The sequence below is a fragment of the Wyeomyia smithii genome, chromosome 1, assembly GCF_029784165.1.
Source record: "Wyeomyia smithii strain HCP4-BCI-WySm-NY-G18 chromosome 1, ASM2978416v1, whole genome shotgun sequence".
In the NCBI taxonomy this organism is placed as follows: Eukaryota; Metazoa; Arthropoda; class Insecta; order Diptera; family Culicidae; genus Wyeomyia; species Wyeomyia smithii.
The window spans coordinates 182,760,643-182,775,511 of record NC_073694.1 but is presented as its reverse complement, the minus strand read 5'-3'; the positions used below and the strand labels follow the sequence as shown (position 1 = coordinate 182,775,511).

Sequence of the window (14,869 nt, the reverse complement as noted above, 5' to 3'; positions counted from 1 at the left end):
GGTGTATTCAAGCAATGACATCTGGAAGTGGATGCCTGGTGTCGTGCTCGAAAGAATCGGTAATGTCATCTACAATATTCTGCTGAATCATCAGGTTTGCGGTCGCAGGGTGCTTCGAAAGAAGAGATACTACCAAGGCAGCGATTAAAAGATTAAAGCAGTCATTGGAATACCGAGTCGCTAGAAGAAGCAAATAATATTTTCACTCTGATGTTAGCCTTTGACAGGAATAGACGTTATTTCTATAAGTTTCTAACTTGTTCATTACGAATATAACATCATTCACCTTCGAAAGGGTTAATTGGGTGATATTGATAGTCAAGCAGTTGATGCAAAACTGGTCACTATCGAGAAGAAATTGCAGAGAACTCAATCTGGTTGAAGTTGTCGGTCACGTTTTTTAAAACCAGGAAAGTTATGGAAAAATGTTAGTCTCGCCAAACTTAATTCATACCAACAACTACAATGGTAATACAATGAAAGAACTTATGAAAGCTAAGGATTTCGCTCAAGATTGCTTATATTCTGATGAGAATGGAGAAAAATCTCCACTTCATTCGAAAAGTGTAATAATCTTTAAAAAACCAAAGCAGGGTCTTCGCGAACACTTTTTTTCTGATAGTTAGAAGTGATAAGAGCGTAGTTTCAATATCGGTGATATTTTTAAGCCGTTTTAGCACGATTGAACGATTTCATTTTGTAACGATCGTCATTCAATAACATCTCTTCCTTCTCCGCAGGCAAAAAGTTGAAAAAACGCTACGCAGTCTTCAATTTTGACGGTTCACTAGCAGAGTTGAAGGGTTTCGAGGTTAAGCGTCGGGGTGAGCTGCAGTTGATCAAGATCTTCCAGAGTTCGGTGTTCGAAGCGTTTCTGCAGGGTTCGACGCTGGAGCAGTGCTACGCTGCGGTGGCCAAAATTGCCGACTACTGGCTGGATGTGCTGTACAGCAAGGGTCACAATATGCCGGACAGTGAGCTGTTCGAGTTGATTTCGGAGAACCGATCGATGTCGCGAAAGTTGGAGGACTATGGTGAGCAGAAGTCGACTTCGATTTCCACCGCAAAACGGTTGGCGGAGTTTCTCGGCGATCAGATGGTTAAGGACGCCGGGTTGGCGTGCAAGTTTATCATTTCGAAGAAGCCGGATGGTGCACCCGTGACGGAGCGTGCGATTCCACTGGCTATTTTCCAATCGGAACCAAGCGTTAGAAGACATTATTTGCGGCGTTGGTTGAAGGACAACACGATGGGCGATGCGGATATACGGGATGTACTGGATTGGCAGTACTATATCGAGCGATTGGGTGGGACTATCCAGAAGATCATCACTATACCGGCGGCTTTGCAGGGCTTGAATAATCCTGTTCCGAGGGTACAACATCCAGATTGGCTCCATAAGAAAATGTTGGAGAAAAATGACACCCTTAAGCAGAGGCGAATCAGTGAGATGTTCACGGTGAAGGAGAAACCAGCGATCGCTGATATCGAAGACATTGTCCGTTCGCAATCACCGGGCGCTGCTGGAAGTAACCTACCAGTGGTGCATTCGAAACGTAGACGAACACCATCACCCGAGGCGGATTCTACTCCTGCGGCTCCAGAACCAAAGACCTGGAGAGAAGCACTTGGAGCTCCACCACCCCCAGGGGAAACCAATCAGCAATTGCAAGAGTGGTTAGCGTATCACAAGAAAAAGTGGAAGTGGCAGCTGGCACAGCGTAGCAAATTCCGCGATCCTAAACGTAAGCGATCACGAATGAACGACGATGATGAACCTTCAACTTCGACAGGTTCAGCCCGTCCTGCCACCACGCTGGGTGGTTTCCTGCGAAAAACTCAACGTTCACTAATCGAACAGCCGTGGCAAGTAATTCAAATCATCGCCACCGATGAAATGGGAAATTTCAACATATGGGCAATGGTAGGCGAAGAGTTACACAAGATCAAACTTACCGTCCCGAGAATCTTCTACGTGAATCAGCGAACACCAGCTCCTCCCGAGGAGGGTTCAATGTGGAAAAAGGTTCACCGTATCCTGCCGCGAGCTCGGCCCGTGTATCACCTCTATCAGTACGTTGTTCCCGAGCAAATTTTCCGAGACAACCGATTAGGAATGCTAGCCGATCTGGCGACACCGGATATCGAAGGAATTTACGAAACTCAACTGTCGCTGGAGTTTCGCGCTCTCATGGAACTGGGTTGTTTGTGTGCCGTTCAGCGTTCGGAAGCCAGAACCCTAGCGACACTTGCCACTAAAGATTTGGACTCGTTTAACATCCAGCAGCTGGAAATGCGAAGCTACTCACACACACCATACCTGAAGAACGGTGGTAACATGCGTAAAATCTTCCTCTACCAGCACAGTATCCCATCTGGTAAACGCGAAATGTGGGGTCTTTTCATGGGACCCAGCAAAAAAGCTTTGCTTATCATCCTGGACACTGTCCGTAGCAACCAACTGCCAACACTTAAATCCCTTTACACTTCGGAGCGGCTTGCGCTGCTGAAAACCAACAGCGACAAATTCACCGAAGAAAATCTCCCTCCCGCGGATATGAACTTCGAGGCGTACATGGAGGTGGACTCCAAGCAGGTCTACCAGCGGCTGTCGCGTGCGCTCTCCGCCTATAAGGACGAAAAACGTGGTCCAACCATACTCTGCGTTCAGACCGCGCTTGGCTTGCAGAAACTAAACCAACTGCTGCCAACCTGTTTGGAGTTTCCCGAGTCCCATATCCACATTGCGGATGATGCCTCACTGCTGTCCGGGCTCGATTGGCAACGACACGGAGCTCGATCGATGATACGGCACTTCCTTAACCTGAATCACGTGTTCGATCTTATGCTCGATCAGTGCCGTTACTTCCATCTTCCTGTGGGCAACATGCCCTCCGATACGGTTCTGTTTGGGGCAGATTTGTTCTACGCTCGGCACCTGCAGAAGCACAACTTTATCTTGTGGTGTTCACCAGGCTCGAGGCCCGATCTCGGAGGACGCGAAGCGGACGACAGTCGACTGCTGGCCGAGTTTGAGGATACAATTTCGGTAGTGCAGAATCGACCGGGCTTTCATGATAGCGTTTGTGTGGAACTTAGTATCGAAAGTTTGGCCGTTTCGGCACTTTTGCAAGCCAGCAAAGTGCAGGAGATGGAAGGTGCGTCGGCTGCCATCACCTTCGACGTTATACCGCAGGCATCCCTAGATGATATGATCAGTAATCAAGGCGTTCAGACGCTTCCGAGCTACGATGAAACGGCTCTGTGTTCTCAAGCTTTCCGCGTGATGCGACTGATGGTTAACGGTTGGCTGCGGGAGGTTTCCATCAATCGGAATATTTTCTCCGATTTTCAGATCATCCACTTCTACCGCTGGGTGCGATCGACGAAAGCTTTGCTGTACGATCCGGCACTACGACGAGCTTTGAACACATTGATGCGCAAATTGTTCTTACAAATTATCGCTGAATTCCAACGATTGAAGGCAGAAATCGTGTATGCGGACTTCAATCGTATTGTGATCAACACGGCCAAGAAAAGCGTGATCGACGCGATCGCCTACACGGATTATGTAGTGCAAAGCATTCGTAACAAAGAGCTGTTCCACAGTGTCCTGTTGTCCTACCAGCAATCGTGGGTGTTTTTGCTCTGGATCGATTCGGCCAATTTTGGTGGCATTCGCGGGAACATTCCTAAAGAGCTGAACGAAGAGGAGACTGAGCAAACGGCTGAAGACGATGAAGAGGAACTTTCGCTGGAGATGAACTGGAACATTGCGGAATTGTTGCCCGAGGAAAACCGCTGCCGGGAATACTTTGATCAATTTCTGGTAATGTATTTGGAATCACTGGCCCAAGGGGTTCCTGGTGCGAAAGGTCTCAAAAAGCACTCACATGTGGCGTATGAAATGGTACAAAAAATGCACAAAAACTACGGTCGAGGCAAGGAAGGACCGGCCCTGGAGTTCATTAAAGCCATCTGTAAAGTTTTGGGTGTTAAAAAAGACATCGAGGAGGAGGTGGGTTTCTATCTAAAGTTAAACCTATTCGAAATAATAATTTAACATTCTCATAGTTAACGACCCTTCGGCGAAACATGCTGTTACTGATCGGAATCGGGGACTTTAGTGATAAAGCCGTCTGGAAGGATCCGTTAAAGTCATACGTGCTGACCGAGGTAATCTGTAAGGCATGCAACCACTGTCGTGATCTGGACCTATGCAAAGATAACTACCGCGCCCTCAAGGATGGCCGTCCGGTGTGGTTGTGTGCACAGTGTAATGTGGACTACGACACTGTGGACATCGAGATGCGCCTGCTCGACGTGGTCCAGCGAAAGTTGATGTCCTATACCCTACAGGATTTACGGTGTGGTCGCTGTAAGCAGATCAAGCGAGAAAATTTGGCTGAGTTTTGCGCGTGTGCGGGCAGTTTCGAGAATCTAATTTCGGCCGATGAGCTGAGAAGGCTACTGTCGACGTTTCGAACGGTAGCCGACGATTACAGGATGCCTTTACTGCAAGAGACCACCGAACATCTACTAAATACTTGTTAAGGTAGGTGGTTTTATGTCAAATTTTTTCTCGCGATCAACAAAAATCCCTTCATTAATTCTCAAAACGTTTGCTTTCGAGAAAATACGAGAACAGATTCCTGGTGATTCCGAGAGGCTAACGTTTTATTCCACAAAACTTTTCGATTTTCACTGACTGGATAGAGAAAATTTAACTACTCGAAGAACTGACCGGTCCAAGTTTGGGTTCATCGAATTTAAAGCTAGGAAAAGCGGTCATATCGGCCCCGCCGGTTCCTCCGTACTGCTTGGCTAACTTTTCCAGTTCCTGCTTCAGTTCGCGTTCAATTTCCGGTGATGGATCAACCAATTTGCCACCGCTGTTAAATACAAAAAAAAAATGAGATGGCATGAATAAAAAATCCGCTCTCCTTGGCATGGTATCGAACTTACGCGCTCTTGCTTTTGTTGGCATATTCACGCAGTTTGTTGACGAAAAGCTGCTGGATCGGGTCGGTAGCTTTCGAGAGCATGACGGCAGTAACGCCGTAATTACGGCGAGCCTGAGCTCCCAACATACGAGCGGCCTGCTGAATTTGATTGGTCAACATCTGTAAAATATAAGTAAAAAAAATTTTACTATCCAGGATTCTATAACCTCTAAAGTTATGTAACTTTCATTGATCTGTATTCTGGACTATCCAGGAACCGAACGCTTTTTGTAAACTAAAGTATGGTATGTTGTAATTGCAACAATCATAATTACTTACTGTGAGTAAAAATCGATGGAAAATCGAAAAATCTTCGCCGAAATAGCACAAAGCAAACAATCTTTGGTGCTGGTGCTGAATTGAATTCTTTTTACTGCCGTGAAGATTTTGACAACTGACTGACCAGCACATAAGCAGCTGAGCTGTCAAAATTCACAGGGTGTAGCAAAATCGAAATCTGTGCACTGGAATAATTCAAGTATGTTACAGTCAGAGGAATTGGCCCTGACGACTCTGTTGATATTGGTTTGGTTTTTGCTTGCGAAAGTGAAGGAAGGGAATATTTTTGCTTTTGTTTTCACACATGAATTGACAATTGCATATGAGACTTCGCGTAGGTGCGAACAGCCTTAAAAATCTCTTTTACTTGTGTCAGGGCCAATGGCAACATGCTATCTCTTTCTATGTTGAATGAGTGAAGAGTCTTCCCGACTAAAGTGAAAGTATATGGAACTTTTGCTGGGCGCCTGCCTCGGGGCTTTATATTTAAATAAAGCCCCGATATGTTGGCTAATGTCAAACGTGTAGAGTTTAGATAGGGCTGCCATCCCCTTGGTTACAGTCAATAAATATGTTTTTGGCTTAGAAACAGAAAACTGACAGTTATAAAAAATCGAGCGGCACAGAGATAAGTGACTTTTCACCTACGCACACTAGTAAACGTGTAAACCCGTGTAAAGTTGCTTTTGTTTCTTCCAACTTGTAAATCATCGCATTTCGTTGCTTCGACTTTTATCACTTTTTCACCATTTTTGGTCGATTATATTTAGCGCCTTCTTTCGAATTCTGATCACGAATGAGAAAATTGATTCAGAAACAAGTTTAAAACATATAATGAGTGTTCAACTGAATTTTTGTCCAGCTGCTAAAAACATAGCATTGCAAACAAAACAGCTATTTATAAATATTTTCCCCAATTAGTGGCACTAACAAATTCGTACGTAAAAAGGTCCATAGCAAATATATTTCAACGTCAGTACCAAAGCAAAAACATCATATCATGATGTTTTTGACCAAAGGGAGTAAAAAGTACATTCACTGATGAACATACAGACTGTTTAGGGATAGTAGCGACATCACACTTTCTTTACTTTATCATTTAGCATGACAAGGGGTTCAATCCGGAGGATATTTCGTGGCACACATGCACAATTTTACACAATTTTACACACTTTATTCAGACTGTTTGTTCGTCGCCTGTTGGTCTGTTCCCTGTGGTATAACCACGTTTAACCAATAGCGAATTTCTTTATTCCACTGTGTGCGGGCAAAACTGCCGAGGAACAATAAAACGTCATCGCCATTTGAGACGCAAGTAAGAAAGAGATGCCACATAATTGTTTACGAGCTTAGCACGTGCGGTGATGGGTTGAAGCTGACAAATTTTACAGTGCGCTTCGGGCAGCACTGCAGGTCAAAATTGGGTCAAAATCGAGCGAATAAAGAAGGGTTTTGACAGCAGTTGGTGCGCTTCCAGGTCAAAACGAGGTGAGCAGGTGTAATAAAGAAATTCGCTATAAGTGAGAATTCTTACCGCGATTAAAATGACTGTTCGACTGACAGCTGGCGCTGCAGTAAAAATGATAATGATGATTTGTGTCGTTGCGGAACAGGGTGGTTTAAAAATATTTTTTTTCGAAAATTAGTTTTTTTTTGAATAAACCGCATCTACTCAAGAAGCAAAAGTTGGTAAATTAGGAAAATTTCGAAAAATCGAACTCTAAAGCTGATTTATACCGAGTTGAAATTTCGTCCAAAACAGAATGGCCATTCTGTTTCGGAACAGGTAATACTATCATCACAGACTAACAGACTTAACACGTCGAACAAATATTCAATAAAATCATCGTTTGGATGATTCCAGTACTTTACGTTAGTAACACTAGCACCATCTGCTGTCGTGTTCGCGCTGCGTCATGTATTTCGACATCAGCGCCAGCGTTACTGCATGTGTCAAATGGTGAACTACAAAATATGTATGAGATTGCATAACAGCGCCCCAGACGACGTTTTCGCGCGATGACTGTTATTCGATTGAAAATTTGAAATGAACGTTTTTTGTGGCGATGGAGCTAGGTTCCAGTGTTACGTCTGTTAGTCTGTGCTATCATGTAACGCGTAACATGTAGCATATTACATGTGATAAGTAACATGTTACTTGTTCTGTACATGTCACACGTGATATGTAACATGTTACACGTAATGTAACACGAAAAATGTAACATGTGAAAAATTATAATATGTTACATCATAATATGTTACAAAATTATCTGTTACAGGTAATGTTACACGGGAAATTTTACATGTGACATGCTCTATATATCATATAACATGTGAAACTAGCCATTTCATACGAGTTACCGCCACTTTCTTTGTCGTTTACCAGGTTTGTGTACATAGAGCGCTCTGTTTCGAAACGATTCGAGGATTCCAGTGAATATATATATGAAGTCAGAGCGGTCCATGTACATTGGAGAGGTAAAATCACTCATTTCGCAAAGAAACTGTTAATTTTATGTATTCCCATGTTGAATCACTTCATAACCTTGATATTAGAACATTTTGTTCAAAACAATCCGTTGGACAGCATTTTATTCAAAGATTTTTCGAAAATTGCTTCTCCTGAAAAATTTGCTCGATGGCACATAGACCACTCTGTTCCGCAACGACTCATTTGTAGGCAACATTTTAACCTATCAAAATTCTATTTGTGTGAGTTATCACGAGTTTATGTAGCGGGAAACTTTAAAATTCAGATTTTTTCACTAAACGGTAGATTAAAATTAAGAAAATGCCATTCCAACACGCTATGCACCTGCCAACTTCTGTAAAAAACATAACCTCAAATTGAAGCGAAACCGGACCAGCTGTATTCTTTTTGACGCCAAGAACATTCATTTTACGCAAATATCGCATGAAAAACAGCACACAGTAGCAAGGATGAAAATTATCACTCACGCTCATTTTTTTTCGCAAGCCGATAGCTCATTTGATATGAACATTTTTGAACTTTGTATGACGAACTTGAAGTTCTCAAGTAGTACTACAACTTTGTCGAAGAGAGTATTGCTCGTACTCAAACACCGGGGCCGTGAGAGCAGATTTACGAAGATAAACGCGATAATTATCGTGATCGTGATAATTATCGCGATAATTTGCCAGAATGTCCTCTTGCAGCTCCGGTGTTTGAGTACGAGCAATATTCTCCTCGACAATGTTGTAGTACTACTTGAGAACTTCAAATTCGTCATACATAATTGTTCAGAATTGTGGTTATTAAATGAGCTATCCGCTTGCGAAAAAAATGAACGCGAGTGAGAATCTTCATCCTTGCTACTGTGTATATCAGCCTTGGCTAGAAATTGAATCTATCATCATTTTCCTAGTCCTAAAGTTCAAATCTAGAAGTCGCACGGTCGTTTTACGTTTTGCGCAGGTAAGACAGTGAGTAAATTTGAGGTTTTCCGAGCTTTTCTGAGGAAACCTGAAAAATAAAGAGTAAATTTGAGTTACTCTCGTGTCTCTGAATATCCATCCTTAAACTTTTTTCCCACCGCAAATATACACATGAATGTTGCTCGGTCCCACCGTTCATATATGTTTCTTGCTTCCAAGGTAATCGAAGATGTGAATCATCTGGAAATTTCGGAGTAATATTGAGTAAATTAGAGTTACTCACAAGCATAAGAGTAACTCAGATAAAAGCTGTCTCGCCCCTCGGTTTTGCCTTAAATCGCCGATAGCCATCGCACGATTCTGTTTCCTAATAAACGGTAATCTCTATTAGACTGTTTATAGCAGCAATAAAAATTCACAAGCTTCAATATAAGAGATTTAACGCAAAACTAAAAACGACCGTGCGACTTCTGGATTTGAAATTTAGAACTAGGAAAATGATGATAGATTCAATTTATAGCCAAGGCTAATATACACAGGAAACTGTTTTTCATGCGATATTTGCGTAAAATGGATGTTCTTGAAGTCAATAACAATGCACTTGTTAAAATGACTGTTCGACTGACAGCTGGTGCTGCAGTAAAAATGAGGATGATGATTTGTAGGCAGCATTTTGACAGTGAGTTAACACAGATTTACGTAGCGGGAAACTTTAAAAATTTAGTTTTTATTCACTCAACGGTAGATTTGAACTCAAAAAATGCAATTCCAACAAGCTATGTACAGTCGTCGTTCGATAACTGCAACATGTTTACATTGCAGTTATCGAATGCCGTTCGATAACTGCAACACTTGCCACATGCCAAAATTTAGAGAAGGTCCGTCACTACCATTTTTGTTTCCAATGATGTCGATATGTATTTTTCTAATGAAATAAAGGCAGAAAATATCAGAAAACTAAACTAGGCAAGCTTTTCGATTAATCAATTTGATATTCATATTTCCGCATCATAATTTATCGCGTTTTAGTAAGTACTTTACATAACCAATATGTAGACGAAGACAATGTTCATCACTACATTAGACCATTGTACGAGACGTTTCTGAACTCAATTCATGAATAAAATTTTGACAGAGAGCTTGGAACCGCTGACATAACGTAAGTAAAAACAACATCAATGTCAGCAAGATCCGGGACACCTGTCAGTTCGTAAAATGGTCTATTCAACGCTAGGTCACAAAATATTGTTTGTGATCTACTATGCACTGCCTCGCTGAGTAGTGAAAGCCAGCCAAACAATGCACAAGGGATATTTTTTCGCTCTTATAATAATTACGGAAGTATGTGCTTCACCATGGTGATTTTGCCTCATTGATTAATAACGGAGATCTATAATCTCCCATCTAGAATGAAGAGACAACAAGTAAACGAAATCGAACAAAAATCGAGAGAAATGAAAGAGTCCTTTCGAAATGTTTCTAGAGATTCAACAACTTTCATTTTTGAATGCATTTAGAATCCTCCCGCCAGATCTGTCACTTCAATGTGCAAAGTTGTTGCAGTTATCGGTCTTGCAGTTAAAAAGCGTTGCAGTTAAAGTCTTGCAGTTATCGAACGGTGATTGTACCTACCAAATCCTGTGAAAACATAACCTCAAATTAGAAACGAAACCGGATCTCATATAATTGCAATTTCATATGTATTTTTTTGCAGTCTACTAGATGCTGCTGAAAGTTTCTAACCAGCTGTATTCTTCTTGACGCCAAGAACATCGATTTTACGCAAACACCGCACGAAAAACAGTCTCCTGTGTAGACCTTTTTACGTACGAATGTGTTAGTGCCACTACACACTTAACTGCATAATGTTTTCTCGGTAAAGTAAAATACCGAACTACTTGAAAACATTTTCGTTTACCGTTGTTCCGTAACAAAATTACTGAGAAATCGGAAACCAAATGTGTTTACCGGAATACCGCAAATTTGTTTACCGAAAAAAATCCGTAAAACAGCGAATTTCCGAGTTCAGTAAACTAAAATACCGAATCTTCGAAGCTTGACATCATTTAACCGAGATTTCGTTGAAGCAAAAAAGCTCTTACCGAGATTCCGAAAAATAGAACTGTCAAAATAACGAAAGCTTCACTATCAGTTTTGTTCGTGTTTCGGATTGGATGTAAAAGGAACAGGTTTCGCGGTTAATCATCATTCTGGAGAAATCTGTAATATTCAGACTAACCTAAAATGTTGAGTAAGTATACAATATTATGTCTCGGATCTTGTTTGTGTTTATTGCAAACATAATACTAAAAGAAAACAATTAATTCTTTCCTTACTCAATTTTGTAGGTTAATGACTCGCTTCGCAGGATGGAAGTTGCAGTGATGGATGTGGTATTATTTCCAGGAAGCAACACAACTCTCCTGTTTCTACCAATGCTGTAATAAGTTGAATAATTTGCCATAGTAATTAATAAAATTATACGGATAATTGATCGTTTTCATCATTTCCTGGAATTATCTTAGAAATCGCAAAATGCGTACTTCAGTAATTTTTACCGAAATTTTCGTAATAATTCGACAGTCGAAATTTCCGAGTCCCGGTAAAATATTACCGAGAATCTCGTTGAAGTTTGACAAGTTGTCAATTGCTGATTTTACAGAATCTCGGTTTTTTGATGTATTACCGAGATTTTTACCGAGATCTTAGCTGTTGAAATCTCGGTAATTCATTTTACCGTACTCGGTGATATTATCTAAGTGTGTAGTTGGGGAAAATATTTATAAATAGCTGTTTTGTTTGCAATGCTATGTTTTTAGCAGCTGGACAAAAATTCAGTTGAACACTCATTATATGTTTTAAACTTGTTTCTGAATAAATTTTTTCATTCGTGATCAGAATTCGGAAGAAGGCGCTAAATAAATCGACCAAAAATGGTGAAAAAGTTATAAAAGTCGAAGCAACAAGATGCGATGATTTACAGGTTGGAAGAAACAAAAGCAACTTTACACGGGTTAACACGTTTACTAGTGTGCGTAGGTGAAAAGTCACTTATCTCTAAAGCCTTGGCTAAAAATTAAATCTATCATCATTTTCCTAGTTTTGAAGTTCAAATCCAGAAGTCGCACGGACGTTTTTAGTTTTGCCTTGACCCTTTCCCGCTCATGGTGACTCTAGAGCACCAAGAATTTTAATGACCATACCTCGACAAAAAAAAAATTATTTTGAATTCTTTTTTTCTACAAAATCTTGCACTGCTGTTTTTCTATAACATTCATTATTCGTTTTTATAATAAAAATAACTTTTACGTAGATCTATTGTTCATTGAGTGTAACGGTCCATAAAATTAACAAATTTTGTTCTTGTTCACTTGTTCCATAAGTTTTTAAATGGTGCCTCAGAGCACCACTGGATATACAGGAGACAAAGAAAAAAAAAAACGATGGCCTTAAATAAACTATATATCTGATTTCATATTTTTGCTGGCCGTTCTTCTCACTACGTGGTGATTCTAGAAATGGATGAGTCAGAAGCTGAAGAGATGGGAAGCGACATTGAAGATGAAGTCGCTATGTTTGCGATAGATCCATTATCAGATGAAGTTCAAAAGTATTTTTCCGAGACAAACGAGGCAGAAGTAGAGACACCAGCAAAACGGGCCAAGAAAGGAATGAAAGTGGGTCTAAAGGCATTGAAAGCGGACCAAAAACGAAAACATACCATTCCTGGGAAAAGCTGCAAGCCAAAATCTAAGTACATGACAACTCAGAGATGAAGAAAAGAGGAGAACTCGGATATGACAAGCTCTTCAAAATTCGTCCTTTCATCGATGCAGAGAGAGCCAATTTTCTAGCCTAGAAAGTTCCTTACTCCATAAAAAATAAATCATCATGACTGACTAAGTCAAGTTTTTTTTCGAAAACTACGTTGTTTTCATTATTTGCTATAGTATTTGAATAAATACTTCAAAAAGTATCAGAAAATTTTTTACGTGTTTTTTTTTAAAGTCCCTGCTGTGCTCATAGGTGCTCTGGAGCACCATTTCAAAATTCGCTTTTTTCTTCAAAATACAATGTTTTACAGGGATTTCAACTACCCTGCGAAGTATTTTGCCTAAATCGGCCCGGAAAGTATTTTTGAATCATGAAAAACCTCGTGAGCGGGAGAGGGTTAAATCGTCAATTTTTATCACAAGGTTAGCAATAGTTCGATTTTTTCACGCAGTAGAGCGCGGTGAGCGCAAAAAAGTTAGCTTCCAATTCAAAAACAGTCCGACAAATCCGACAACAACATTCTGCTGAGTGCAAAAATTGGCGCCGAGTCGTTCTCGTGTTTGCGGTACTTATTTCTTAAGAAAGTTCAGTAAATAAACAATTTATAAATCTTTAAGCTGAACGTTGTTTGTTAGTAGTGATGTTTGATTTATAGGCGTAAATTGCAGCCAAAAAATGGCGGAAATCCCTAAGCTAAAGGCTCAAGTTGTGTCCCGTTTCAATATTAGTGGTTTTCAAATTCGCAGGTAATCTAAATAATTCCTTTACCATTACAAATCATCAATCACTGCTCGCAAGTGAGGCGAGTATATTTCTAGCCCAGCAGCTAGTCCCGTTGCCAGAAACGGACCGTAAACGATGGCTGCAGAACGTCGCCAATCACGTACAAGGTCAGAGCCTAGAGCTGCCGGTGGTGGAGAAAAAGCACATCGAACTTGCGATCAGAGAGGCCAACAACACCGGCCTCGAGGATAGAGAGACCGTGTTCAGCGTTATCAATGCATTCGATGTGCCAAAGTTTCGCTATTGTGAGGAGAAACGGAAGTTCCTCCCGGCCAGCGGCAAGCGAGGTTTCCTACCGGGCTCGGAAGTCAAGTCGGAGTATATTCGCGAGCGGTATCTGATGTTGTGGCAGAAAACCAGTCGCCACGAGATGTTCAACACCAGCAAGATTGTGCTGAACAACAACCTGAAGCGGTTGGCACTGAGAAAGATCGAAACACTGCTGTCGACGTCCAAAATGAATGACGTTGTTATTTTAGGCCTGCTAACGCAACTAACAGAAGGTAAATTCCACTTGGAAGATCCCACCGGAGTAGTTCCAGTCGATCTGAGCGAAACAGTGTTCTCGTCTGGTCTTTTCTGCGAGGGTTGCTTCGTGCTGGCCTGTGGAAAATTTCGTGACGGTACGCTTAAGATAGAAGAAATGGGCTTTCCCGTGACGGAACTAGCATCCAGTAGTCGTGCTTTTTTCGGCACTTGCAATACCTGGGGTGGCCGTTCCAAAAGTTTGCTGAAATATTCGCGCAATTTGGCAGAACTTGAGAAGAACAACAGTGGCGACAGTATTGTCTTTCTTGCGGACTGCTGGCTGGATAATCCGATTGTGCTACAAAAGCTGAAGCTATTACTGCAAGGATATGATGAATTCCCACCAGTGGCTATTGTTTTGATGGGTCCGTTTGCTAAGGTGAACGAAAATGTTTACTCACTGAAAGGTCGGTTTCAAGCGTTGGGCGAAATTTTATCCAACTGTGAACGATTAAAGATGGAAACAGATGTTGTGCTGGTGCCGTCATGCGACGATCCGTGCGCCGCGAACATTCTACCACGTCCACCACTGCCCGAGTGTTTAGTTGGCGATTTGAAGAAGCGCTATCCTAGAATAGTGCTGGCAACTAATCCGTGCCGGTTGCAATACTGTACCCAACAGATTATTGTCTGTCGATCTGATTTAGTAACAAAGCTATGTCGAAATACAATACATTTTCCTAAGGGAGGCCAACTGGAGGATCACGTAAGGGTGATTGATTATTCTCAAAAGAACGTATTAGTATTGTTCTATTTTTTCACTTGCAGTTTGCTCGTACGCTAATCAGCCAAGGTACACTGGCGCCGCTACATCCGATAGCACTTCCGGTGCACTGGAATTACGATGCTGCTCTGTCACTTTATCCGTTGCCGGATCTGGTGGTGATCGGCGACCCATGCCAGGGTTTCCAAACCACCGAACAGGAGTGCACCATCATGAACACCGGATCCTTTCCAAAGTCTAAGTTTGCCTTCAAAGTTTATATTCCGTCGTCACGCACGGTCGAAGACTCGCAGATTCCAGACGATTGAGAGAACGAGAATGGAGAATAAAGTCGAATCATTTTCACTGGTTTCACTGGTCTTTGCTAATCGAAAAAACAGTA

General features: G+C 41.6%; 3 protein-coding genes across 4 annotated transcripts in view; 2 read left to right on the top strand and 1 right to left on the bottom strand.

Annotated features, from left to right (window-relative positions):
* Window positions 1-12,168, top strand: part of LOC129733984 (DNA polymerase epsilon catalytic subunit 1) — a 38,246-nt gene extending 26,078 nt beyond the window's left edge. The window contains exons 5-7 of one of the 2 annotated variants that reach the window (XM_055695642.1): window positions 741-4,018; window positions 4,075-4,555; window positions 12,062-12,168. In XM_055695642.1, the coding sequence (XP_055551617.1) occupies window positions 741-4,018; window positions 4,075-4,554 (3,758 nt within the window). In that variant the 3' untranslated portion in view covers window position 4,555; window positions 12,062-12,168. Of the gene's footprint in view, window positions 1-740; window positions 4,019-4,074; window positions 4,611-12,061 lie in introns of those variants that run through there. The other variant, XM_055695641.1, reaches the window with a different exon arrangement.
* On the bottom strand, window positions 4,654-5,441 carry LOC129733986 (ATP synthase-coupling factor 6, mitochondrial). Its single transcript, XM_055695643.1, has 3 exons — window positions 5,283-5,441; window positions 4,966-5,123; window positions 4,654-4,892 (listed from the first exon to the last, which is right to left on the bottom strand). The coding sequence occupies exons 1-3, from the start codon at window positions 5,412-5,414 to the stop codon at window positions 4,724-4,726; spliced, it is 459 nt and encodes a 152-aa protein (XP_055551618.1). The 5' UTR covers window positions 5,415-5,441; the 3' UTR covers window positions 4,654-4,723.
* Window positions 12,169-12,965: 797 nt separating the features above from the next.
* On the top strand, window positions 12,966-14,841 carry LOC129727863 (DNA polymerase epsilon subunit 2). Its single transcript, XM_055686107.1, has 3 exons — window positions 12,966-13,198; window positions 13,251-14,469; window positions 14,532-14,841. The coding sequence occupies exons 1-3, from the start codon at window positions 13,128-13,130 to the stop codon at window positions 14,793-14,795; spliced, it is 1,554 nt and encodes a 517-aa protein (XP_055542082.1). The 5' UTR covers window positions 12,966-13,127; the 3' UTR covers window positions 14,796-14,841.
* The last annotated feature ends 28 nt before the right edge of the window (window positions 14,842-14,869 follow it).

Coding starts and splice junctions, on each gene's coding strand:
- LOC129733986 (XM_055695643.1), bottom strand. CDS start 5,414: ATGTGCTGGTCAGTCAGTTGTCAAAATCTTCACGGCAGTAAAAAGAAT. Junction 5,124..5,282: donor TCCATCGATTTTTACTCACA/GTAAGTAATTAT, acceptor TATATTTTACAG/ATGTTGACCAATCAAATTCA. Junction 4,893..4,965: donor GCCAACAAAAGCAAGAGCGC/GTAAGTTCGATA, acceptor TGTATTTAACAG/CGGTGGCAAATTGGTTGATC.
- LOC129727863 (XM_055686107.1), top strand. CDS start 13,128: ATGGCGGAAATCCCTAAGCTAAAGGCTCAAGTTGTGTCCCGTTTCAAT. Junction 13,199..13,250: donor AGTGGTTTTCAAATTCGCAG/GTAATCTAAATA, acceptor ACTGCTCGCAAG/TGAGGCGAGTATATTTCTAG. Junction 14,470..14,531: donor GAGGCCAACTGGAGGATCAC/GTAAGGGTGATT, acceptor TTTCACTTGCAG/TTTGCTCGTACGCTAATCAG.